The 25,588-nt window shown below is 43.0% G+C and overlaps 1 protein-coding gene across 4 annotated transcripts in view; it reads left to right on the forward strand.

Annotated features, from left to right (window-relative positions):
* LOC145355777 (acyl-CoA dehydrogenase family member 10-like) overlaps positions 1-25,245 on the forward strand; it is a 77,334-nt gene extending 52,089 nt beyond the window's left edge. For all 4 annotated transcript variants that reach the window (XM_080208133.1, XM_080208136.1, XM_080208137.1 and 1 more), the window contains 5 exons: positions 4,177-4,335; positions 7,452-7,624; positions 11,913-12,056; positions 19,454-19,531; positions 21,663-25,245. In XM_080208133.1, the coding sequence (XP_080064259.1) occupies positions 4,177-4,335; positions 7,452-7,624; positions 11,913-12,056; positions 19,454-19,531; positions 21,663-21,797 (689 nt within the window). In that variant the 3' untranslated portion in view covers positions 21,798-25,245. The remainder of the gene's footprint in view (positions 1-4,176; positions 4,336-7,451; positions 7,625-11,912; positions 12,057-19,453; positions 19,532-21,662) is intronic.
* The last annotated feature ends 343 nt before the right edge of the window (positions 25,246-25,588 follow it).

Genomic DNA, 25,588 nt, shown 5'->3' on the forward strand with positions numbered 1-25,588 from the left:
TCCTCTTTCTTAATATCTACATGTTCAAGCTTTTCAGTCTGCTGCAAGTCTGCACTACAACCACCAAGTGAATTTCCATACTGAATACTGAAGTAAAGCATTCATTAAGTACCTCTGCAATTTCTTCCTGTTCCATACACACTTTCCCACCGTCACACTTGATAGGTCTTATTCTTTCACATCTTATCCTCTTGCTCTTCACATACTTGTAGAATGCCTTGGGGTTTTCCTTAATCCTGCCTGCCGAGGCCTTCTCATGACCCCTTCTGGCTGTCCTGATTTCCTTCTTGAGATCCTTCCTATTAGCCGGATACTCTTCTAGATTTCTAACATTACCTAGCTCTCTAAACTTTTTATAAGCTTTACTTTTCTTCTTGACTAGATTTACTACAGGCTTTGTACACCACAGTTCCTGTAACCTACCATAACTTCCCTGTCTCATTGGAACATTGCTATGCAGAACTCCAGACAAATATTTCCTGAAAATTTGCCACATTTCTTCTGTACATTTCCCTTTCCAATTTAAGCCTCCAATTTCCTGCCTGATAGCCTCATAATTCCCCTTACTCCAATTAAACAATTTTCTAACTTGTCTGATCCTATCTCGCTCCAATGCAATTTAAAGGAGATAGAATTATGATCACTATCTCCAAAATGCTCTCCCACTGAGAGATCTGACACCTGACCAGGTTCATTTCCCAATACCAAATCAAGTACAGCCTCTCCTCTTGTAGGTTTATCTACATACTGTGTCAAGAAACCCTCCTGAACACACCTAACAAACTCCTCCCCATCTAAACCTCTTACTCTAGGGAGATTCCAATCAATAATTGGGAAATTAAAATCTCCCGTCACGACAACTCTGTTATTATTACACCTTTCCAGGATCTGTTTCCCTATCTGCTCCTCAACATCCCTGTTACTATTGGGCGGTCTATAGCAAACACCCACTAAAGGTATTGATCCCCTTCTTATTCCTAACCTCCACCCACAGAGACTCCGTAGACAATCCCTCCATGGCGTCCGCCTTTTCTGCAGCCGTGACACTATCTCTGATCAACAGTGCCACTTCCCCACCTCTTTTGCCTCTCTCCTTAATGAGAAGCATTTGCTAAAACAATAAGAACTCAAACCCCTCTTTAAACAACAACAAAAGTATTTATTAAAGTAGAAGAAAGATAATAACACAATGCAAAGAAACAATCTTCAACAGAAAATTATGGTGGCACAGTGGTTAGCACAGCTGCCTCACGGCACCAGGGACCTAGAGTTGATTTTGGACGTGGGTCACTGTCTGTCCAAAGTCTACACATTCTCCCTGCGTTTGTGTAGATTTCCTCTGGGTGCTCTGATTTCCTCCTACAGTACAAAGATGTGCAGGTTAGGTGAATTGGCCATGTTACATTCTCCCTCAGTACCCGAAGAGGCACCGGCGTGTGGCGACTAGAGGATTTTCACAGTAACTTCATTGCAGTGTAAATGTAAGCCTATTTGTGACAGTAATAAATAAACTTTAATAGTAAGCCCTTAGCCCCTCACAGACTATAAACCCAAAAGCATCCATTTTCCTTGTAATCCTGAACTCTACTGAGATCTGTCCATTTCCAAAACAGTACCCATATAGGGGAGGCACAGTGGTTAGCACTGCTGCCTCACAGCGCCAGGGACCCAGGTTCAATTCCCGGCTTGGGAAGTTTTAAGTCTGTGTGGAGTTTGCACGTTCTTCCTGTGTCTGCATTTCCTCTGGGTGCTCCAATTTCCCCCCACAGCCCAAAGATGTGCAGGTTAGGTGATTTGCCGCGCTAAATTCTCCCTCAGTGTACCCAACAGGAGCCGGAGTGTGGTAACTAGGGGATTTTCACTGTAACAGTGTGAATGTAAGCATACTTGTGACTAATAAATAAACTTCACTTTACTTTACATCTATTAGTCAAATCTAGCCAGTGACTACCACATCATACAGCTTAAGTGTCTGGGACTTGGATTGGTCTTTGGTTCTGTGCAGAAAATGATCTTTTGCACAGACAACTTTAGCACCTCATGTTTAGCTGAGCTGTTGAGCTGTTTTCTGAAAAATGGATGTCTTTCTCTCTCTCTCTTATAACTTCTTCAGCAGCCCTTCTGCACCTGTGTGCTACTTCCTCACTATAGGCCTTTGACTACAAAAACATATCAATCTCAAAGACCATTCTGTTCCCTTACTTCCTGCCCAGACATGGTTAAAAATATACATGGCAGTTTTAATTCCACTTTTGCACAAAACAATACTTTTATTTTACTGGCACCCTAATCTTTCATGACAATGCATTTTTTATTTATTTTTACTTTTAAACAATATGTTACTAATCTCCTGATTGCAAGGAAACAGAGGTAGTTTTAAATAATCTGTATTTGTATTTGTGGGTATTTGAAATAGCTATAACCATAGAGTCATAGAATCAGAGACTCTGCAGTGCAGAAGGAGGCCATTTGGCCCATCGAGTTTGCACTAACAATCCCACCCAGGCCCTATCCCTGTAACCCCACATATTTACCCTCCTAGTCCCCCTGATACTAAGGGGCAGTTTATCATGGCCAATCCACCTAACCCACACACCTTTGGAGTGTGAGAAGAAACCGGAGCACCCAGAGGAAACCCATGCAGACACAGGGAAATCATGCAAACTCCACATAGACAGTGACCCAAGGCCAGAATCGAACTGTAGCTGTGAGGCAGCAGCGCTAACCACTGTGCCGTCACTTATCACTTTAAGCAAGTTCAATTTTGTGTTCCTGCATTCGAAAGAATTGATAACTACAGTTTGTTTTTGATGTATGCTTCGTAATTAGGGTTTAAGATGTAAAAGCAAACAGGGTTTAAAAGAAAACTAGGCTGGTGCTTGGGAACCAGGGGCTACCTTAGAACAGGAAGAACTTTTCAGTTAGCTGTAAGCTAGAGCCAGGAGAAGCTGGACAGGACAACGGGGTTGCAGGGAGCAGACTTCCCAAAAGAACTAAACAAATCCTAGAAACAAAGAGGTTGGGATAAAAAGTATGTCTCAGGAAGACAGTTAAGTTAAGGGAACAAAGACCAAGTTGAACAAGGTCCAGTTCAGGAGAATTCAAGTAAAGAGCAGAGAAAGTGCTCTGAATTAAAAAAAAAACAGCTGCAAGGTGAGAAGCCAGACATCTGAGGTAAATCAAAAGTTTGGTGACACCTCAGTTCTGCCTGTGAAGTAGTAGTGTGCTGTTGGCATGCCTGGTTTCCTGAGAGATTGTATGGAAGTTTGAATGCATGTGGCAGTCCAAGGCAGAGGAATACCAAAAAGAAATTGAAAGCCTTGAGGTGGATCACTGGGGAAGATATTCGAGAGAAGATTCCAAGCATGTTATTCAAGAGTGGAGTTTGAAAACATTTATGGGAAGTCAAGAATTCCAGTGGAACCAGTTGGCTCAAAGTGTGATAAGCATCTGGGGGATTTTAATATGAAATCCACAGAAGTTCTTTTGGTTGACATCTCTCACATGGTGTCAGAGCGTGGTGTTCCTAACCACAGTTGGCCTGCTGGATTCATGGACAATGTATTTTCTGAGAACATGTAAGTATAACATCCATTTCGTAACTTGTGTTATCCTTACAAATCTGTGTACATTTGTAAAGATATAGATGAGGTGAAGGTGTTGTGTATTATAGTTAATGTTTTATTGTTTAATAAAGATTTTATTCTTTTAAGTTAATCAGTAACCCTGCAACTCTGTTCAGCCACATCTCTGAACAAAAGAATAAAAGCTATGAACTATTGAGGCAGGATTTCACTTTGGGACTTGACTGTCCAGTATTTACACCAGCTGGGATTGTTACGCTGACTCAAAGTAATATGTTGAGATATCTTGTCTATGCTGTGTACTACATCCTATCAATCATTGATGTTTCTCAGGACCTATTTAAATGGGCTCTTCTTTGGCCATAGGAATTAAGCTTGAGTTTTCTGGTCAGCTTAACACATTCCAATAACCCGCATTTGCTGTTGTGGCATGGAGACCAGAACTAAGAAGGAAATTATACATGCGTTAGAACTGAATTAATGTGAGCAGCATGATCACTGTTACATGATTCTTACTCTGACATCATCATGACAGCCACCCGTGATTCTTTGCTGTTGAGTGTCATTGAACCTAGATTGTGTGTTTTGACAGGTGCAATGGATCCTCGCTGCAAACTCTGCGTGTTTATGGGAAAGACGGATCCCGAAGCTCATCGTCATAGACAACAGTCCATGATTCTGGTTTCTATGGACACACCAGGGATTAACGTTATCCGACCCCTCTCCGTTTATGGGATGGAAGACCCTCCAGGTGAGGCAAACTGTTACTGATGGGACGTCTGCGTGAGGTAAAAGTGTATTATACAATTGAGAGATCTGTGTGGACAAATGACACAAAATAGATGGGTAGGGAAATGGAGAGGATGGCACAAGGAGTCGACAGAGGAAAATCGATAGATTAAGCGAGTGAGCAAAACTTGGCATATGGAATATAATGTAGGAAAATGTGAAGTTATGCACTTTGGTAGGAAGAGTAAAGGAGTTGATTATTTAAATGGAGAAAGATTGTGGCACAGAGGGATTTGGGGTCCTTGTGCATACATCACAAAAAGCTAGCATGCAAATTCAACAAGTAATAGGAAAGGCAAATGGAATGTTGGTCTTTATTTCAAAGGGAATGGGAGAGTCTTGCTAAACCTATACAAGCTCCAGTTAGACCACGCGAGGAATACTGTGAACAGTTTTGGTCCCTTTATCTAAAGAAAAGTAGACTGATGTTGTGGAGATGCCAGCGTTGGACTGGGGTGGGCACAGTAAGAAGTCTCACAACACCAGGTTAAAGTCCAACAAGTTTATTTGGTACTACAAGCTTTTGGAGTGCTGCAGCTTCATCAGGTAAGTGGCTCACCTGATGAAGGAGCAGTACTCTGAAAGACTGTGATACCAAATAAACTTGTTGGACTTTAACCTGGTGTTGTGAGACTTCTTACTGAAAAATATACTGGCATTAAATGCAGTCCAGAGAAGGTTCACTAGGTTGATCCCGGATATAGAGAGATCTCCTTATAAGGAGGGGTTGAGTAGGTTGGGCCTGTACTCATTGGCATTTAGAAGAATGAGAGGTGAACATATTGAGACATATAGGATTCTCAGGTGGCTTGATAGGGTAGAAGCTGAGAGATTGTTTCCCCTTGTGGGACAGTCTAAGACCAGAGGGCATGATTTCAGAGTAAGAGTTTGCCCATTTAAGACAGAGATGAGAAATTTCTTCTCTGAGGATAGCGAATCTTTGGAATTCTTTACCATAGAGAGCTTTCGGAGGCTGGATCGTTAAGTATGTTCAAGGCTATGATAGATGGAATTTTAATCAGTAAGGGAATCAAGGGTTATGGGGATAGATGAAAAAGTGAAGTTGAGGATGATCATGTTAGATCAATCACGATCTCGTGGCAGAGCAGACTCGATGGGCCAAATGGCCTACTTCTGCTCCTAATTCTCAGGAACAGTGTATGAGCTTGGAGATAACCCTGCAAAAAAGATTACATTTGGAGGATGTAGAAGGTGATACCGGTATGGTGGATATATTGGGTGAAGCAGTGTTAGAAATTCTCTTTGTCCATTGGTTGTAAGAGTTCTGTCAAATAAGTTTACTTAATCTTAACTCGGTTCCTTGTCAACATGTTCCAAGATTCTAAAATGTCCCTAATGTGATGTAAATATGCAATCTTGTTTAGGGAAGCCACAGGTTGGTTGGTGTAAATGTGGGAAAGTGTCACACTGAATTAGAAGTGATGCTTTTTTAAGATTGGAACAAGGTGAAGGAGAATTATTCTGTAAATTTGTTGTCTTTGATCTGAGAGTGCTTGTGGCTGATATTGTGCTCTTGAAGTAGGAAAATGTTCCACTTCCTAGCACTGACATCCATTACTTTGGTAAACATAAAATTCACAAAACTTAATTGCCTTCAGTATTGTTCTGTCTGCACAGTTCCTTCCATCTAACAGCCAAGGGTTTCCTGTTGTGCTACCGCCAGATTGTTGGTGTCCTGCTATAGGACATGATGAAAATAATCCGTCTTCTCTTGAAGGTGAAGCATTCCTTCACAGTGACGCACTTCATTTGCCATGTTCAACCACTTGAGGGAATTTGATAGAGTAAATATGGAGAAACTGTTATCACTGATGGGAGGGTTGGTAACCAGGGAACACCGATTAAAGGTAATCAGCACAAAAATCAGGGCGGGGAAGGGGATCAGGAGAAACGTTGGCAACAGAAGTAATAGTAACTTTCAAAATGCAACTGAATGATATAAACTTGAAAAGGAAAACGTTGCATGTATGAAAGAGCTCTTTCAAAGTGCTGGAACATGATTGGTCTCATGGCCTTCTATGCAGTATGATTCTATGAATAGATGCTGAAACTGGGTGGCTCAGCTGAGAACTAATGAGACTGCTCATCAGTGCCTTGAGATAGCAGAGCCACCTGGGTGAAGCATCTGTGACCAGCCTGAAGATAAAAGCAGCTGCCGGGGTGGCACAGTAGCATAGTTAGCACTGCTGCTTCACAGCGCCAGGGACCCAGGTTCGATTCCTGGCTTGGATCACTGTCGGTTTGGAGTTTGCACATTCTCTCTGTGTCTGCGTGGGTTTCCTCCAGGTGCTCCGGTTTCCTCCCACAATCTGAAAGATGTGCTGGTTCGGTGCATTGACCCAAACAGGAGATGGACTGTGACGATAGGGGAATTTCACAGTAACTTCAGTGCAATGTTAATGTAAGCCTTTTGTGACTAATAAATAAACTTTAAAAAGGACAAGAGGGAAGGAAAAGTCGATCCAGTTGTTGAGTAAGTTTAGAGAGATGATGGGGGGGTTGGGGGTTGCTACTATCTGGACCGTGAATGGAAAGGAGGATGATGGTACAGGTGAAATGAGGACAAAAGGGAGATAAGGCTGGAGTTGTGGTTGATTATAAAAACACATCTGTTAATTTATCTTGGCCTTTTCTAAGTTTATTTATTAGTGTCGCAAGTAGGCTTACATTCATATTGCAATGAAGTTACTGTAAAAATTCCATAGTCACTACACTCCAGTGCCTGTTGGGGTACACTGAGGGAGAATTTAGCATGGCCAATGCATCTAACCAGCACGTCTTTCAGACTGTGGGAGGAAACTGGAGCACCCGTAGGAAACCGGTGCAGGCACAGGGAGAATGTGCAGGCTCCACACAGACAGTGACCCAAACCGGGAATCGAACCTGAGTTCCTGGCACTGTGCGGCAGCAGTGCTAACCACTTTGCCACGCATGATTGAATTTTTTTTGGATCAAACAAGGAGATGGATTAGGGGCTCACTTTGTATATTCACTCTGTGCTTGGCTTTGTAACTCTAAGAAAGTAATACTTTTTTTTTAATTGTTACCTTACTGCAGGAGGTCACGGTGAGCTTGTATTCAAAAATGTTCGAGTGCCAAAAGAGAACATTCTGCTGGGGCCTGGCCGAGGGTTTGAAATTGCCCAAGGTAGACTTGGACCAGGAAGGATACACCACTGCATGCGACTCATTGGCTACGCAGATCGAGCTTTGCAACTTATGAAGGAGCGGGTGAGGTTGATCATCTGATGCTTCCTTTCAGATCTAGACCAGCAGGACTGTTGGAGAGTGCCCCTTACTGACTAGTAACTGCAATCTCACATAATAGGTGTTGTTGAAATATGGATAAATTTCCAAAAGTACCTCATTGTGTGAACTTATCAGAGGCGTTTTAACAATATGAGATTCTTTATAGGCTTCTCAGTTTTAAGATGGGTTGCAATGCCTTATCTTGTTAACTTGGAACTTGTTTGTCTCTCGTGTGGGGACCTTGAATTGGATCCAATTTGAATTTGGTTTTTGGAATAGATTTGGGTTTGCCCGATCCGTTCTCAGTTCACTCTGCGCATTGACTTTGTAACTTCAAGATGGAGTAAACAATTTTTAAAAGCAAGTTTTCTCTATATGAAATCATTTACTTTTCTCTATTCGCACTGTTATGTTGCGATGTTGCTTCAGACCCTTTTCTTTTTCTGCTCCTTTTTCCATTTCTTCACATGTAATCGGGATGAAATGGAGGGTGGATCACACCACCATGTGACAGATTTGAAGAACTGCAAGAGTTGGGTTTCAAGATCAGGTCAACTACCCAGCTTACCGGGTGCAGAATGGCTAACAATCAAAGATCTAGATTGGAAAAGTGTCTGTTCCATGTAGAACAGGGAGGATTGGGTCCAGGTTTGATCCTGGGAATCAGTGATTTCTATCCATGACAGCAAGGAGAAACTGCCCTAGATCTTGGGGCAGGGTTTTTCCAGCCCTGCCACCTGAAGAGTCAGCGGGAAACACATCTCTGCTGATCACAGCAACCCCATGGTCATTAACATTCCCAGGAGAATTAGTTGACTGGAAATGGCTCATTCACCCCTCAGATTGGCTGGCAGCTCTGTAATCCCATCAGCTACGATGGCAAGAATGGCCAGGACTGGGACTATTTACAGTCCCGGGATTCTGAGTTCTGGTAATCAGCGCCAGGTAAGTGCAGAGGGGTCCTCATTGCAGAAAGAAAGGTGAGGTCTGAGAATATGGAGCAGTCACAAACCTTGCTGTGGGTGGAGGGTGTTCACGAAGGAAAGCATGCTTTCTGGTTGTATCACAGCTTGGCATAGCTCCTGCTCTGCCCAAGACCACAAGGAACTACAAAAAGTCGTGAACGTAGCCCAATCCATCAGACAAACCAGCCTCCCATCCATTGGCTCTGTCTACACTTCCGCTGCCTCGGCAAAGCAGTCAGCATAATTAAGGACCCCACACACCCTGAACATTCTCTCTTCCACCTTCTTCTGTCAGGAAAAAGATACAAAAGTCTGAGGTCATGTACCAACCGACTCACGAACAGCTTATTCCCTGCTGCTGTCAGACTTTGAAATGGTCTTACCTTGCAGTAAGTTGATCTTTCTCTACACCCTAGATATGACTTTAACACTACATTCTGCACTCTGTCATTTCCTTCTCTATGTATGGTATGCTTTGCCTGTATAGCACACAAGAAACAACACTTTTCACTGTATGTTAATACGTGACAATAATAAATCAAATCAAATCAATGTGGAAAAGGGTCTTGAGGAAGGCAGCCAAGGCCAAAATGAGTAGTTTGCCACTTACCCTCCAACTCTTCCCACTAAGGAAGTGGCCCTTAAGTGCCCAGTTAATTGCTTTAAATTGAGTTTGCTGATGGTGAGCGTGGTACACTGCTAGAAAGGTCTATCTGGCTTTAACTAGTCTGATCATTCTGCAGATGTTGCCTGACCTGCCAAGTGTTTCTAGTATTTTCAGTTTAGTTGCAGATTTCCAGCATCTGTGTTATTCTTTTGCTTTTTGTCTATCTTTTTGCAAGGTTGACTGACATGTCTATCCCTGCCAGAAATGTAAGGTATGGGAAGCTGGAGGAACTGATGTGATATTTTGGCCATAGTGGGACTCTGGCTAATTTTAGATTCTCCTAACACAGGGCAATTGAAATTATAGTCCATGGGTTTTATACAACCAACAAGCTCTGTTGCAAAGGCCGCTAAATAGCCATTAATGCCTCGCCTTTATTTATTAAACCCATTACCACTCATCATGGAACCTTTTGTTTGCCAATCTCTCCTACCCTCCACTTTATCACAGACCTTCCCTTTTTTTCTTCCTACCCCATTCTACCAGCTTAAAAACTCTTAAGAACATAAGAACATAAGAAATAGGAGCAGGAGTAGGCCATCCAGCCCTTCGAGCCTGCCCCGCCATTCAATAAGATCATGGCTGATCTGTCGCTGCTCAGTTCCACTTTCCCGCCCTCTCCCCATAACCCTTAATCCCCTCTCCTATCAAAAACCCATCAACCCGCGTCTTAAAAATATTTAGCGAGGCAGCCTCCACCACTTCAACGGGCAGAGAATTCCAGAGATTCACCACCCTTTGAGTGAAGAAGTTCCTCCTCAACTCCGCTCTAAACCGCCCCCCTTTTATCTTGAGGCTGTGCCCCCTAGTCCTATTGTCTTTTTTGAGCGGGAAGAGTCTTTCCACCTCTATCCTATCCATCCCATTCATCATCTTATACGTCTCAATGAGATCTCCTCTCATTCTTCTAAACTCTAACGAGTACAAGCCCAGTTTATTCAGCCTCTCCTCATAGCTCAACCCCCTCAACTCCGGTATCAGCCTAGTAAACCTCCTCTGCACTCCCTCCAAGGCCAAAATATCTTTGCGCAGGTGCGGCGCCCAAAAATGCACACAGTACTCCAGTTGCGGCCTCACCAATGCCCTATACAGCTGCAGCAAGACCTCCCTACTTTTATATTCAATCCCCTTCGCTCTTCCACTTCCATCTTTCATCAGTTCTGCTGAAAAGTTATCAACCTGGAAAATTAACTCTGTTTCTCCACAGAAGCTGTCTGACCTGCTGAGTATTTCCAGCATTTTCTGTTTTGATTTCCAGATTTTCAGCAATACTTTCGTATTGTCGCAAATGGTTTTTTCTGGTTTTGAAGCCTCAGCAAGTAAATAGTGAATAAAGACACTAAGATTGTATGAGTATCAACAATTTGAAATTCCTGCAGATTAATGGGGACATTGACTTACTCTTCTGTCTCTTTTACCATGTCCATCTTCATTGCTTTCCATTTCCCCATCTCCTCCTCCACAACTCCCTCCCCCCCCCCCAACTATATAATGCATTACACTTCTACTTATCTTCAGTTCTGAGGAAGTCATATGGATTCAAAACATTAACTCCGTTTCTCTCTCCACAGATGCTACCAGGCCTGCTGGGTTTAACCAGCATTTTCTGTTCTTGTTTTAGATTTTCAACATCCACAGTATTTTGCTTTTATTTGCATGTTTAATTCACTGAGTTAAAGTTAAAGTTTTAATATTTATTTATGAGTCACAAGTAAGGCTTACATTAACATTGCAATGAAGTTACTATGAAATTCCCCTAGTTGCCCCACTCCGGCGCCTGTTCAGGTCAATGCACCTAACCAGCACATCTTTCAGACTATGGCAGGAAACCGAAGTACCTGGAGGAAACCCACACAGACCACAGGGAGAATGTGCAGACTCCACACAGACAGTGACCCAAGCCAGGAATCGAATCCGGGTCCCTGGCACTGTGAGGCAGCAGTGCTAACCACTATGTTGACATTTCTGTTCCAGAAATGCCTGCCTTATTGTTCTTCACTCCAACATTATTTTCATTTGTCTCTTTTACCATATTCACCTTCAGTTCTTTCCATTTCTCCACCTCCTTTCCAACTAGGGGTCACTGTCTGTGTGGAGTCTGCACATTCTCCCTGTGTCTCCATGGGTTTCCTCTGGGTGCTCTGGTTTCCTCCCACACTTCAAAGATGTGCAGATTAGGTGAATTGGCCAATGCTAAATTGACCCTTAGTGTACCTGAACAGGCACCAGAGTGTGGCAATTAGAGGATTTTCACGGTAACTTCGTTGCATTGTTAATGTAAGCCTAACTTTACTTACTGTACTTTACTTTAACTGTATAATCCATTACATTTCTACTAACCCTTAGTTCTGAAGAAAAGTCATATAGACTCAAAACGTTAACTCTGTTTCTTTCTCTACAGATGCTGCCAGACCCGCTGAGTTTACCCAGCATTTCCTGTTTTTGTTACCCATTTCATGTAGCTCAGGAGGATTCATTATGCAACTGAAGCATCCAAAAGAGAAGAATTAATCTCTGATGCATTGGGCCAGAAATGTCAATGATCCATTAGCTAAAACATCTGCAACATCATAAAGCAGTTGTAGTAATGCAGTGCAGATTCTAACTCATTTCCTAACCTTCCACCTGCTGCTTGTAGGTAAAAACACGAGTGGCTTTTGGAAGACCATTGGCCGAGCAAGGCACTATCATGGCAGACATTGCTAACTCCCGGGTCGAAATTGAACAGGCAAGGTTGCTGGTGCTGAAAGCTGCCCATCTTATGGATACAGTGAGCGACAAGGTAAAGACATATTGGAAATAGAAACTTCTATCACACTGCAGCAAGTTTTGTCATAAACTATTACAAGCAGTGTGGAGTGAAATCAGCATATCTTATGTCATTGTCTACTTCTAATTCCATGCGTTTTGGCTTATAGAATTTTGCCATCTTAGTCTATCAGTTTAATTATCTTATATCTGCCATGCATTTTTTTATTCATTCAAAGTATGCAAATATCACTGGCAAGTCCAGCATTTATTGCCCATCCCTAATTCTCTTCGAGGAGGTGGTGAAGAGCCAGCTGAATGGTTTGCTAGGCCAACCAGAAGACAGTTACGACTCAATCACTTTGTGTTGGGTCTGAAGCCACATGTTTGCCAGATCAGATTATAACAGATTTTCTTCCCCTCAAGGATATTAGTAAACCAAATTGGTTTTTATACAATAAGTTATCTTTATTTGGCACAGTACCTCACAGTAATTGGCGCTGCTGCCTCACAGTGCCAGAGACTCAGGTTCAATTCCAGCCTTTGGTGTCTGTCAGTGTGGAGTTTGCACATTCTCCCCATGTTTCCTCCAAGTGCTCCAGTTTTCTCCTATATCCAAAGATGTGCAGGTTAGGTGGATTGGCCATGCTAAATTGCCCCTTAATGTTCCAAGATGTGTAGATTAGAGAGATTAGTGGGGTAAATGCACGGTACAAAAAGAAATGGCAGAAATAATAGCAAATGCGTTAGTTGTAATTTATCAAAATTCGCTGGACTCTGGGGAGGTGCCAGCTGATTGGAAAACAGCTAATGTGACGCCACTGTTTAAAAAAGGAGGTAGACAAAAAGCGGGTAACTACAGGCTGGTTAGCTTAATGTCCGTAGTTGGGAAAATGCTGGAATCCATCATTAAGGATGAAATAGCAGATCACCTGGAAAAGAATGGTTCAATCAAGTAGATGCATGGATTCATGAAGGGAAAGTCATGTTTGACAAATTTACTGGATTTTTATGAAGTTGTAACGAGTGCGGTTGACAGAGGGGAACCGGTGGATGTGGTGTTTTTAGATTTCCAGAAGGCGTTCGATAAGGTGCCTCACAAAAGGTTGCTGCAAAAGATTAAGGTACACGGAGTTGGGGGTAAAGTGTTAGTGTGGATTGAGGATTGGCTATAACAGGAAGCAGAAAGTTGGAATAAATGGGTGTTCTTCTGGTTGGCAGTTGGCAACTAGTGGCGTGCCGCAGGGATCGGTGCTGGGGCCTCAACTGTTTAACAAAGAACAAAGAACAAAGAACAACCCAGCATGGGAAACAGGCCCTTCGGCCCAACGAGCCCGCACCGCCGCATCCTCCTACACCTACCCTGCCCTGTGTGTATGCGAGTGGAACCCCTAACTTAGCCAGATTCAGGGGAGAATAGTGTCAATTTGGTAAAACCAATCAGCCTAAGAGCACACCTTTGGGGTGTGGGAGGAAACCGGAGCGCCCGGAGAAAACCCACGCAACCACAGGGAGAATGCGCAAACTCCCACAGACACAGGCCCAAATCCATGTATCTGCACAGCTAGCAGTGCTAGTCACTGAGCTGTTGCGGCGCCCGTGTACCGGTCCAGGATCAAGCGCACACACCGACACGAAGTACTAGGCCACTCCTGGAACCTCCAAGAGCAGCCCACGCACGACCCACCGTGTGCATGCCCCTTGTTTGACAACAAGGTGGACCTCCACCTGCGGAATAAAAAGACAAAAACATTAACATATAAGTCTGCATTTCCGGTGTCTCCCGAGGCTCTGACTCTATTTAATACCCCCTACTATAACCCTCCATCCTTGTTTCGCTCATGTGTCTGTCTAAGTAAACCTTAAACAAGTCCAATGTGCCTGCCTCCACCACCCTACTCGGTAGCGCGTTCCATACCCCCACGACCCTCTGCGTGAAGAACCTTCCTCTCACATCCAAATTATACTTCTCCCCCCTCACCCTTAGATCATGACCTCTCGTAATTGTACCCAATCTAGGGAGCAGCCTATCACTATTGACTCTATCTATTCCCTTCAGTATCTTATATACCTCTATCATGTCTCCCCTTAATCTCCGTCTTTCCAAGGAGAAAAGTCCCAGTTTCTCCAACCTTTCCTCATAACTCAGTCCTTCCATGCCAGGCAACATCCTGGTAAACCTCCTCTGCACCCTCTCCAGAGTCTCCACGTCCTTCCGGTAGTAAGGTGACCAGAACTGGACGCAGTACTCCAAATGCGGTCTAACCAACGTTCTTTACAACTGAAGCATTAGACAGCAGATCCTATACTCTATACCCCTTCCTATAAAGGCTAGCATTCCATAGGCTTTCCTCACAACCTTCTCCACTTGTGTTGCAACCTTCATAGACTTGTGAACCTGCACTCCCAGGTCCCTCTGCATTTCTATACTCCTAATCGGTCTACCTTTTATCACGTAGCTCCTCTCTGCATTATTCCTTCCAAAATGCATCACCTCGCATTTGTCAGGATTAAATTCCACCTGCCACCTATCTGCCCAATGTACCAACCTATCTATATCCTGCTGTATCACCTGACATTCCACCTCAGTATCCGCCAATCCTGCCATCTTGGTGTCATCCGCAAACTTGCTGATCACACCACGTACGCTCTCTTCCAAGTCATTTATTATGCTACAAAGAGAGTTCCCAGTACTGAGCCCTGCGGCACACCACTGGTCACTGGCCTCCAGCCCGAAAAGGTCCCCTCAACAACTACCCTCTGTCTCCTATTGCCCAGCCAGTTCTCAATCCACCTAGCTACCTGTCCTTGTATCCCATGTGCCTTAACCTTTTCTATCAGCCTACCATGAGGGACTTTGTCAAACGCCTTACTGAAATCCATATAGATGACATCAACGGCTTTCCCATCGTCAACCGTTTTTGTCACCTCCTCAAAGAATTCTACCAGATTCGTAAGGCAAGACCTCCCCCTAACAAAGCCATGTTGCGTATCCCTAATCAGATCGCAACGCTCCAAATGCTCATACATCCTACCCCTAAGTATTTTTTCCATTAATTTCCCGACCACCGATGTCAAACTCACCGGTCTATAATTTCCAGGGTTATCCCTACTACCTTTTTTAAACAGCGGTACCACATTAGCTACCCTCCAGTCTTCTGGTACCTCACCTGTGTCCAAAGAAGAGACAAAGATTTGCGCCAGAGGCCCAGCAATTTCATCTTTCACCTCCCTAAGCAGCCTGGGATAAATACCATCAGGCCCCGGAGCTTTATCCATCCTTACGCTACCTAAAAGCCCTAGCACTTCCTCCCTTGTAATAGATATTTCCTGCCACTGATCTACAGCTCCCTCCAAGACACTGCACGACACCGAACCCCTCTCCTTTGTGAATACCGACGCAAAGTATTCATTCAGGATCTCCCCCATTCCCTCCAACTCAATACATAACTCCCCACCTTTGTCCCTAAGAGGACCAATTTTCCCTCTAACTACTCTCTTGCTCCTAATATAGGAATAAAATGCCTTTGGATTTTCCTTAATCCTATCAGCCAAAGCCATTTCATGCCCTTTCTTCGCCCTTCTAACTCCCCTTTTTAGCTCACTCCTACTCTCTCTATATTCCTCCAGTGCACTCTCCGTACCCAGTTGTTTCGACCTAACATACGCCTCCCTCTTCTTCCTTACCAAGTCTTCAATACCCCCTGTAATCCACGGCTCTTTAATCCTACCTTTCCCATCCTTCCGCTTAACTGGAACATGCCTTTCCTGCAACATTTTCAGTTTGCCCTTAAAAGCCTCCCACTTGCCAACCGTGGACTTGCCAGCTAACAGTCCCTCCCAATCAGTGTCCTCCAGTTCCCTCCTAATCTGGCTATAGCGCGCCTTCCCCCAGTTCAGCACCACCCTGTTTGGCCAGCACTCATCCCTACCATATACGTAGACGATCTGGAGGAGGGGACCGAGTGTAGGGTAACAAAGTTTGTGGATGACACAAAGATGAGTGGGAAAGCAAATTGTGTGGAGGACGTGGGAAGTCTGCAGAGAGATTTGGATAGGCTGAGTGAGTGGGTGAGGATCTGGCAGTTGGAGTAAAGCATTGGCAAGTGTGAGGTTATCCACTTTGGAAGGAATTATAGTGAAATGGACTATTATTTAAATGGTGAAAAATTACAACATGCTACTGTGCAGAGGGACCTGGGGGTCCTTGTGCATGAATCGCAAAAACTCAATTTGCAGGTGATCAAGAAGGCAAATGGAATGTTGGCCTTTATCGCGAAGAGGATGGAGTATAAAAGCAGGGAGGTCTTGCTGCAATTGTACAAGGTACTGGTGAGGCTGCAACTAGAGTACTGTGTGCAATTTTGGTCTCCTTATTTGTGAAAGAATATATTGGCTTTGGAGGGAGTGCAGAGAAGGTTCACCAGGTTGATTCCGGAGATGAGGGGGTTAGCTTAAGAGGAGAGATTGAGTAGATTGGGCCTGTACTCGTTGGAGTTTAGAAGGCTGAGGGGAGATCTTATAGAGACATATAAGATAATGAAGGGGCTAGACAGGGTAGAAGCAGAGAGATTATTTCTACTTAGAAAGGGAACAAGAACTAGAGGGCACAGCCTCAAAATAAGGGGAGTCAATTTAGAACAGAGTTGAGGAGGAACGTCTTCTCCCAGAGGGTAGTGAATCTTTGGAATTCTCTGCCCATTGAAGCAGTGGAGGCTACCTCATTAAATGTGTTTAAGTCACAGGTAGATAGATTTCTGACCCATAATGGAATTAAGGGTTATGGGGAGCAGGCGGATAAGTGGAACTGAACCACTGTCAGATCAGCCATGATCTTACTGTGAATGGTGGGGCAGGCTCAAGGGGCTAAATGGCCTACTCCTGTTCCTATTTCTTATGATTATGGGACTAGGGTGGGGGAGGCTTGGGTAGAATGCTCCATCGGAGAGTCGGTGCAGACTTGATGGGCTGAATAGCCTGCTTCTGCACTGTAGGGATTCATTGATTCTATGAATTGACTTAAATTCCCCAGCTACCATGGTGGGATTTGAACTTGTTGTTCATTAAACTCAGCTTCTGGGTTTCTAGTCTAGTAACATAACCACCACTCTAGAGTATGCAGCGTGAAGTTATTTGTAAGATGTGAGGCGCACTAACTCATTCACAGAAAAAAAATACTGATTGACCAATTGGTGATGAAAGACCAAACTATAAATTAAAAAAGGCATTATTGACTACAATCCTCAATCAGTCCATGATGATAAAAATTCCATTCCAAATGGGAAACAAATTAAAACCAAATAAAGAATGATGGTATTTACCCACCTGTTCCCCAGCAACTCCACAGATTCAATTTCATCTAAAAAAAAATTTATAGAATCCACAGAATCTCTACAGTGCAACTGGAGGCCATTTGGCCCATCAATTCTGCACCAACTCTCCAAAAGAGAATCTTACTAAGCATTCCCTCCACCCCCAAACCTACCCCCGTAACTGCGCACATTTACCATGGCTAATCCACCTAATGTATACATCTTTGGACACTAAGGAGCAATTTAGCATGGCCAGTCCACCTAACCTACACATCTTTGAAGTGTGGGAGGAAACTGGAGCACTCGGAGGAAACCCCACAAACACGGGGAGAACGTGCAAACTCCACACAGTCACCCAAGGCCAGAATTGAGCCCAGGTCCCTGGAGCTGTGAGGCAGCAGTGCTAACCACTGCGCCACCATGCTGCCCTGAAAACAGTGGCTCCCAAAGTGGTTGAATTGATTGCCCATAAACCTCATTCATGAACTGTTAATGATCTCTACAGTGATTTCTGCTTCTCTGCAACCAGGGACTGAGGCTTGTGTGGTTCATTTGAACGCTAATTTTTTTCTTCAGACTTTGATTTGATTTATGTGCATCACTGCCACTCACTCCATTTCTGTGTTCGCACATATGTAACCTCTGAATTCTGGCTTATAAATACCATACGAATACCAAAAGCCACTTCTCATCGAGCTGTGGTGTATTGAATCTTGTTAGGCTTCTCATTATCACTAGAATTACATTCTACTGGTTCATAATTTCCAACTAGCAACAGCTTCTCACAATTCCCAATCTTTGCCCGAAACTACTGGTGAGTGATGTCAGGGGAGATCTAATTAATACATGATCTAATCTAATACTAAAAAATACGTAATGCGCCCATCCCTGTAAAAGAGTGTCTCCTCCAATGTACAATCAGTCATGCCACAGGAGAGCTGCTTTGCTCGCAAGTAATGAAGCAGTAGATTGTCTTGGGTCTTTTAGAAAAATGCAACCATTAAACTCCCGGTTTAAAAGTCTTACTGTTTTTAATGCACTATATTTGTAATTCATTATAAGAACATAAGAAATAGGAGCAGGAGTAGGCCATCCAACCCTTCGAGCCTGCCCCGCCATTCAATAAGATCATGGCTGATCTGTTGTAGCTCAGTTCCACTTTCCCGCCCTCTCCCCATAACCCTTAATCCCCTCTCTTATCAAGAACCCATCAACCCGCTTCTTAAAAATATTTAGCGAGGCAGCCTCCACCACTTCAACGGGCAGAGAATTCCAGAGATTCACCACCCTTTGAGTGAAGAAGTTCCTCCTCAACTCCGTTCTAAACCGCCTCCCCTTTATCTTGAGGCTGTGCCCCCTAGTCCTACTGTCTTTTTTGAGCGGGAAGGGTCTCTCCACCTCTATCCTATCCATCCCATTCATCATCTTATACGTCTCAATGAGATCTCCCCTCATTCTTCTAAACTCTAACGAGTACAAGCCTAGTTTATTCAGCCTCTCCTCATAGCTCAATCCCCTCAACTCCGGTATCAGCCTAGTAAACCTCCTCTGCACTCCCTCCAGGGCCAAAATATCCTTGCGCGGGTGCGGCGCCCAAAACTGCACACAGTACTCCAGCTGCGGCCTCACCAATGCCCTATACAGCTGCAGCAAGACCTCCCTACTTTTATATTCAATCCCCCTCGCTATGAAGGCCAGCATCCCATTCGCCTTCCTGACCACCTGCTGCACCTGCAAGCTGGGTTTTTGCGACTCATGCACAAGGACCCCGAGGTCCCTCTGCACCGTCGCCTGCTGCAGTTTTTCGCCACGTAAGTAATAGTCCTTCCTACCATTCTTCCTACCAAAGTGGACCACCTCACACTTGCCAACATTAAATTCCATTTGCCATTTCCTGGCCCATTCGCCCAGCCTATCTAGATCCTTCTGCAGACTCTCCACACCCTCCGCACAATTTGCCTTTCCCCCAATCTTGGTGTCATCAGCAAATTTCGACACCCTGCACTCTGTCAAGTTAGTTCCATGTTTACTGCCTCCCTTATGTATTGCATCCCTTCTCTTATTTCTGGTTCACGCACACTGCAGTATTTTATAAACATTTGATCTTTTGTCATTTCAGGAAGCATTCTCCGAGATCTCAATGATTAAGTTGGTGGCACCAAACATGGCGTTACGAGTCATTGATCGTGCAATCCAGGTGAGAGTGGCTAATGCGTAAACCAACAAATACCTGAACTTTTAGCTCAATTTTTTAATTCAAGGATATGCCTTCTTCCCCCATAATACAAACACACAGAAATAAAAATGTTGGTTTCTTTCTCACTGACTGGGTTACATAGCCTTTGTTTTATTCTGTTTATATATCTGTATAAATCCCCAGATTAGAAATTATTCCAGATAAAAGCCCAGTGCAGTTTAACTTCAAACCGTACCATTATTTTTACAGATTTGCAGGAGTGATCCTCAACAGTTACTACATCCTTAAACCCATACACAAAATGAATTGCTGAAACATATTCTACTCTCCAAGACTTTTATTCTTACATTACAAAACATCTGGCTTCTGTATTTTCTGCCTCCATTTACAATGCCCATTGAAAACTCAGGTTTCATAGATCATAGAATCCCTACAATGCAGAAAAAGGCCATTTGGCCCATCAAGCCTGCATTATCTCCCCGAAAGAGCACCATACTCAGGCCCACACCGTGCCCTATTCCCGTAACCCCAAACATTTACCCTGCTAATTCCCCCAACCTTCAGATCTTTGGACACTAAGGGGCAATTTAGCATGGCCTACTAACCCGCTCATCTTTGTGACTGTGGGAGGAAACCGGGGCACCTGGAAGAAACCCACGCAAACGTGGGGAGAACATGCAAACTCCACACAATCACCCAAGGCTGGAATTGGCACTGTGAGGCAGCAGTGCTAACCACTGTGCCGCCAATTTCAATATGGCGCATTTTACAACCACAGCTTTCTAAGACAATTGCACACAACTTGGATGTTCATTTTATGCAGCCAACTCTACTGGGCCTATACAATATCCAGCAACATCCAAAAGAGTTGAACCCCATAAGCATCAATTCTATATACAAATGAGGATATCTCAAGCTAACTGTGATAGATTCCATTGGCACAGAATTCCTGGTTTCACTTCCAAACTAAAAAATGGCAAAACCTTCCAGTAAATTATCACCAACCAATGTTAACAGAAAAATTGCATTTTCTCATTTTACAATGAAACTTACCATACTTATAAATGCCCAGCATCGAGCATACAGTAGGAGCATAACGTACTGCAGATGTTGGAAATCTGAAATATAAACAAAAAATTCTAGAAATATCCAATAGACCAGGCAGTGTCTGTGGAGAGAGAAACACAGTTAGTGTTTCAGGTCCATAATCTGCACTAGTTCTGATGATGGGTCACTGACCTCTTTCTCTCTGTGCAGATGCTGCCAAATGTGATGAGCGTTTCTAACCCTTCCTGTTTCACTTGGAGCAAGAATAACCCCTTTTGCCAGACCTCCAAAAGGCAACCAGACTTCTTGTGAGCCCTTCATTCCCTTTCAGCGAGAAACCCAGCAGTGGCTGCCTGAGACATGGTTTAGTACAACATCAAATATGGTTTTCAAAAAAATTGTTAAAGTATGAAGAAAACACATACAACTTGCTGAGCCAAACAAAACAATGTCACTGCAATAAACTGATAATTTTTTAAAAAAGTAATTAACAAAGATGATCATTAAAAAGTGCCAGCAACAGAGTTAATTCGTAAAACCTTTTGCTTAAGAATCAGAGCCAGAAAGAAACAGTCTGAGCTTCAAGACTTGGTCCCAGGGAGCTAAGGAGCTGAATTTAACAGACACCGACCTCGTGTTTGCCATTGATGGTACAGACCGCAAGCTGGCCTTGGCAGCATTCATATGAAATTCGGGGTTAGAAGCAAGTCAGGTTACAGCCTAGGGTTTCCTTCTCTGTAAGAAGTCTCACAACACCAGGTGAAAGCTGTGAGACTTCTTACTGTGTTTACCCCAATCCAACGCCAGCATCTCCACATCGTTTCCTTCTCTCCCAGGTTGGTGTGGATAGGTTTTTGGGAAGGGACAGGGTGTGTATACTTGTGTGTGTGATGTGTGCATGGGCAGCGGTGGTTTGGCTGTCATACACAGTGACCACCTAGATTGACGCACCATTCCTTGCATGTGCAATTGTGGAACAGCATTGGAGATACTACCACGGTTTACTCCAGGTGCTTCTCAGCATCTTCAGCTCATATTTGTATCATCTTCCATTTGCTGTCACTTTTATTTCTGTGTTTTTCAGGCATTTGGAGCAGCTGGGCTTGGAAGTGACTATCCATTGGCTCAGTTTTTTGGCTGGGCACGTGCACTGCGATTGGCTGATGGTCCAGATGAGGTTCACAGAGCTGTAGTTGCCAAGCTTGAATTGAAAAGTTGAGTCGATGCCCAGAGATACTGAACACTGGTGCAGATCAGGACAACCACTACAATTCTTTTGAGATTGATTTGATTTATAAGCTTTGCAATCATGTCTTTGAAACAACACTATTGCTTTGATTTTTTTTTGAGACAACCAAACCAATAACACAAATTATCTTAGTTTTCCTCTTTTCACAACTCACGCTCCTTCCAATTCTTTGTAACTCTTCATTCTCTGATCAAGAATAGGTAAGAACTTCCTTCAAGCAATCAATTTGCACCAGTCTTTCAGTGAGCTGCCAAAAGGCCTTGCTGCACTCAGCAATGAGTTACTAAGCCTGAAATATAAATTATAATTTGATCTGACAAGATTTCTAAAACACTAGGTGAATGGATCCAAAATCAACTGATGTTGGATTTTCTGCTATATCCATAGCAAAATTGTCCAAAACTTAGCGACAATATTAGAAAAATTAACATTTAATTATTCAAATATTTGATCTTGTAAATGTAATTTTCATATTTTGCTTCCCTCTTTTGAAGACACTGACTCCTTAATTTCCCAGGGGAGCAGAAATCCTCTGTTATCTCTCAAGCAAATGAGGGACAAGAAATAGAAGATTATTCTGATAGGATCAGTTGGAGAGGGATGAAGGGAAGCTATTGTAGAGCATAAACAACGACCAAAAATGGACACCTTGGGCAAATCTATTGTGCCAGTACTGTAGATTTTATGTAATTCAATATAAGTTTCCCTATCTGATCATTTTTCATATGTGAGCATGGACCAGTTGGTCACACAACGTGGCTCAAGTTGATCATGTTTTCATTCATGATTTTTTTCAACCAAGAACTGAATTTTTCTGAATTTAATCCAGAAAGTACCACTGTTAAAATGGTTCAGCTGCACACTGATTGAATCAGGTGAACTATTAAAAGAATTCTGGTGGCTAGGCTGTAGTTCTAATCTGATGTTCTTTTGGTAATATATAGTGAAAGGTTCTAAAATCTACTCAGGTAGAGCTTATTACACAATTCTATCTATATATAAAACAGATTGCGATCATGTGGAAAACAAAGGGAATCAAATTGATTTTTTTTTGATTGAACATATGTTTATGAAAAATGACATGCACTTTGTTTAGACAGGTAACAAGTTAGCAGTTTTTTTATTGTTTTTAACTTTTCATTCCTCCTCTCTTTTCCCGCCTCCCCATTTTAGAATGCAGTAACCTGCTAGACTGTCTCTAATTCTCAGCACATTATTGGCCTTCACCAGCCTGTCAGATTGCCACCTTGCACTGGGCACAAGTATTCAGATATGTCCTTTCCATTGTGGGTCAGTAGATAATCATCAAGAATGGAAGTCTTTCTCCGTTTCTAACTCAGTTGATGCTAAGGTTAATTGTAGTCCCTAATGCCCGAGCTAACCTTCTTGGATTACACCATGCTGCTGACTGAGCGTTTAGCCATAGGCTACAGCACAGGTGAGCTGAGGTTAGTTCTTAGCTGATGTTCATATAAGTGGGTGAGCAAGGATCAGTGGCTAACAGTTAAGAGCAGAAGCCCTCCTTCTCTCTTTCCCACCTAACCCAGTCGTGTTTAGGATAAGTATGTTCTCATCCAGTAAATGTGGTCCCAGCTGAGATCAGCTAACTGGGAATGGAAGCTGGAACATTTTAGTCTGCTCGAGTCAATACCACACAAACAGCCACTGAACCAGTGAGTGAGCCACCTTACATTATAACTTGTCTTTAGCTTGTTAATAGTTACTGACACAAAAATGAACAGCTGCTGAAGATTTAGCAACTCTGAATTGCTTTTCTAACATATACTTCAATTTTTATTTTTTATCAACCATTTGGAAATGAACATATTTGTATCTAGGGGAAGTTTATTTAATGGAATTATTAAATTTAAAACTATCATTCAAGATGAATAAAGTGCGATTATAGAGTTGATAATATGCAACAACTGGATTGTGTTTAACACTGGACAATGATTCTCGAAAGCACAGATCAAATGAGAGGTAATTTGGAACTATTGATGGAGTGAGTTGCAAATATTGAACTCGACTTTTTGATTGGATTGTATCTCTTACAGGTGTTATGAGCCCAGTTGAAGTTAGTACTGGAGAAGTCAGATCCCGGAGTGAAACCTGGCTTGATAAATCCTTTTTTTTGTAGAAACTGGAGGTTACTGAGCACATTCACAGTAGTATGCCAGCATACTTTGAATACAAAAACAAAGACTATATTACACTAGACAAAAAGTTTAGAAAGATTTGAATACAAATACCAGAAAATGATTCAAATTCACACTACCGCTTTTATCCCAGCAATACACTTACATGCACAAAACCTCAGTGAAAATTTATCACTAGCTCAAGACTAAGAGGCTGACTCAGGTCCAGACAGGCTGTGATGGCCTAGTAGTATTATCTGTAGACTATTAATTCAGGAAACTCAGCTAATGTTCCGGGGATCCGGGTTCGAATTCTGCCACGGCAGATGGAATTTGAGTTTATTTTTAAAAAAGTATCTGAAATTAAGAATTGACCGAAGACCATGAAATCGTTGTCGATTGTCAGAAACATCCATCTGGTTCATAAATGTCCTTTAAGGAAGGATATCTACCGTTCTTACCTGGTCTGGCCTACATGTGAGTCCAGACCGCAGCAATATGTTTGACTCTCAAATGCCCTTTGAAATGGCCTTGCAAGCCACTCAGTTCAAGGGCAGCTAGGGATGGGCAACAAATGCTGGCCCTGCCAGCAATACCCAGGTCTCACGAATGAATGAAAAAAGTTTTCTACCAGTAGATTTTGGAACATTTACTTGATGTTTTTCCCCAGCTGGTACCTCTCTCATGCAAAAACCACAATCTAGACCCATTATTACTACAACTTCAGAGTAAACATGTAAGCTCCTTAAACTCAGTTCCCCAGCAGATTTACAGGATTTCTTATGAGAGAGCTTAGAACTTCTGCTTTTATTCTCTGGTAAACACATCCTGACTGATTGCCCATGTGTCTTTTTCTGTGTCTCTGGAACCCCATCGCTGGCAACAGCACAGTTTTTCTACTTTGTTTTTTCCCTAAATTCACTAAACTAAACCTTTCGTAACCCATCTCTTCAATTTACGTGTTGTAAAACCTCATTAAAATGCATGTATACAAACAAGGCCTCCAGACTCCTTAGCATCCAAATCTCCAAAAACCTCTTAATGAAACTAGAACCGTGTTTCACCCTTTCTGAACCCACAAATACAAATTAAACTTAAAAGTTATACTTTGTTCCTAAAGACTGGACACAAAGATCTAACAGGCAGGTAAATTTAGTCATTTTTATGTTATTAGCTTTGCACCCTCTCTGGATGCTAGGTCATTCTCGCTGGTAAAAGGGGCTGGGAGGATAGTGATCCAATTTGCACCCAGCATGCTACACTGATCAACTGGCGTGGTGAGGCGGGTGTAGTGTAGTGAGCGGAGTCAGACACTTTAGGAACTTTCAAGCAGTTATTGGATCGGCACATGGAACACACCAGAATGATAGGGAGTGGGATAGCTTGATCTTTGGGTTCGGCACAACATCGAGGGCCGAAGGGCCTGTACTGTTCTATACCTATATCTATCTTGCCCATGATCTTTTATTCTACCCTACCAAACCTTTTCATAATCTTCAAAATCTCTACAAGGTAATCCCTCAATTTTCTCATTACTAACATACGTTGGCGGAATGCAGACATTAGTCTAATACTAACACAACAAAAGCAAAAGAAGCAGGCCCCCAACTTGTTCAATCTTTTCTG

Source organism: Carcharhinus amblyrhynchos, chromosome 20, assembly GCF_965287045.1.
Source record: "Carcharhinus amblyrhynchos chromosome 20, sCarAmb.v2.hapA, whole genome shotgun sequence".
Classification (NCBI taxonomy): domain Eukaryota; kingdom Metazoa; phylum Chordata; class Chondrichthyes; order Carcharhiniformes; family Carcharhinidae; genus Carcharhinus; species Carcharhinus amblyrhynchos.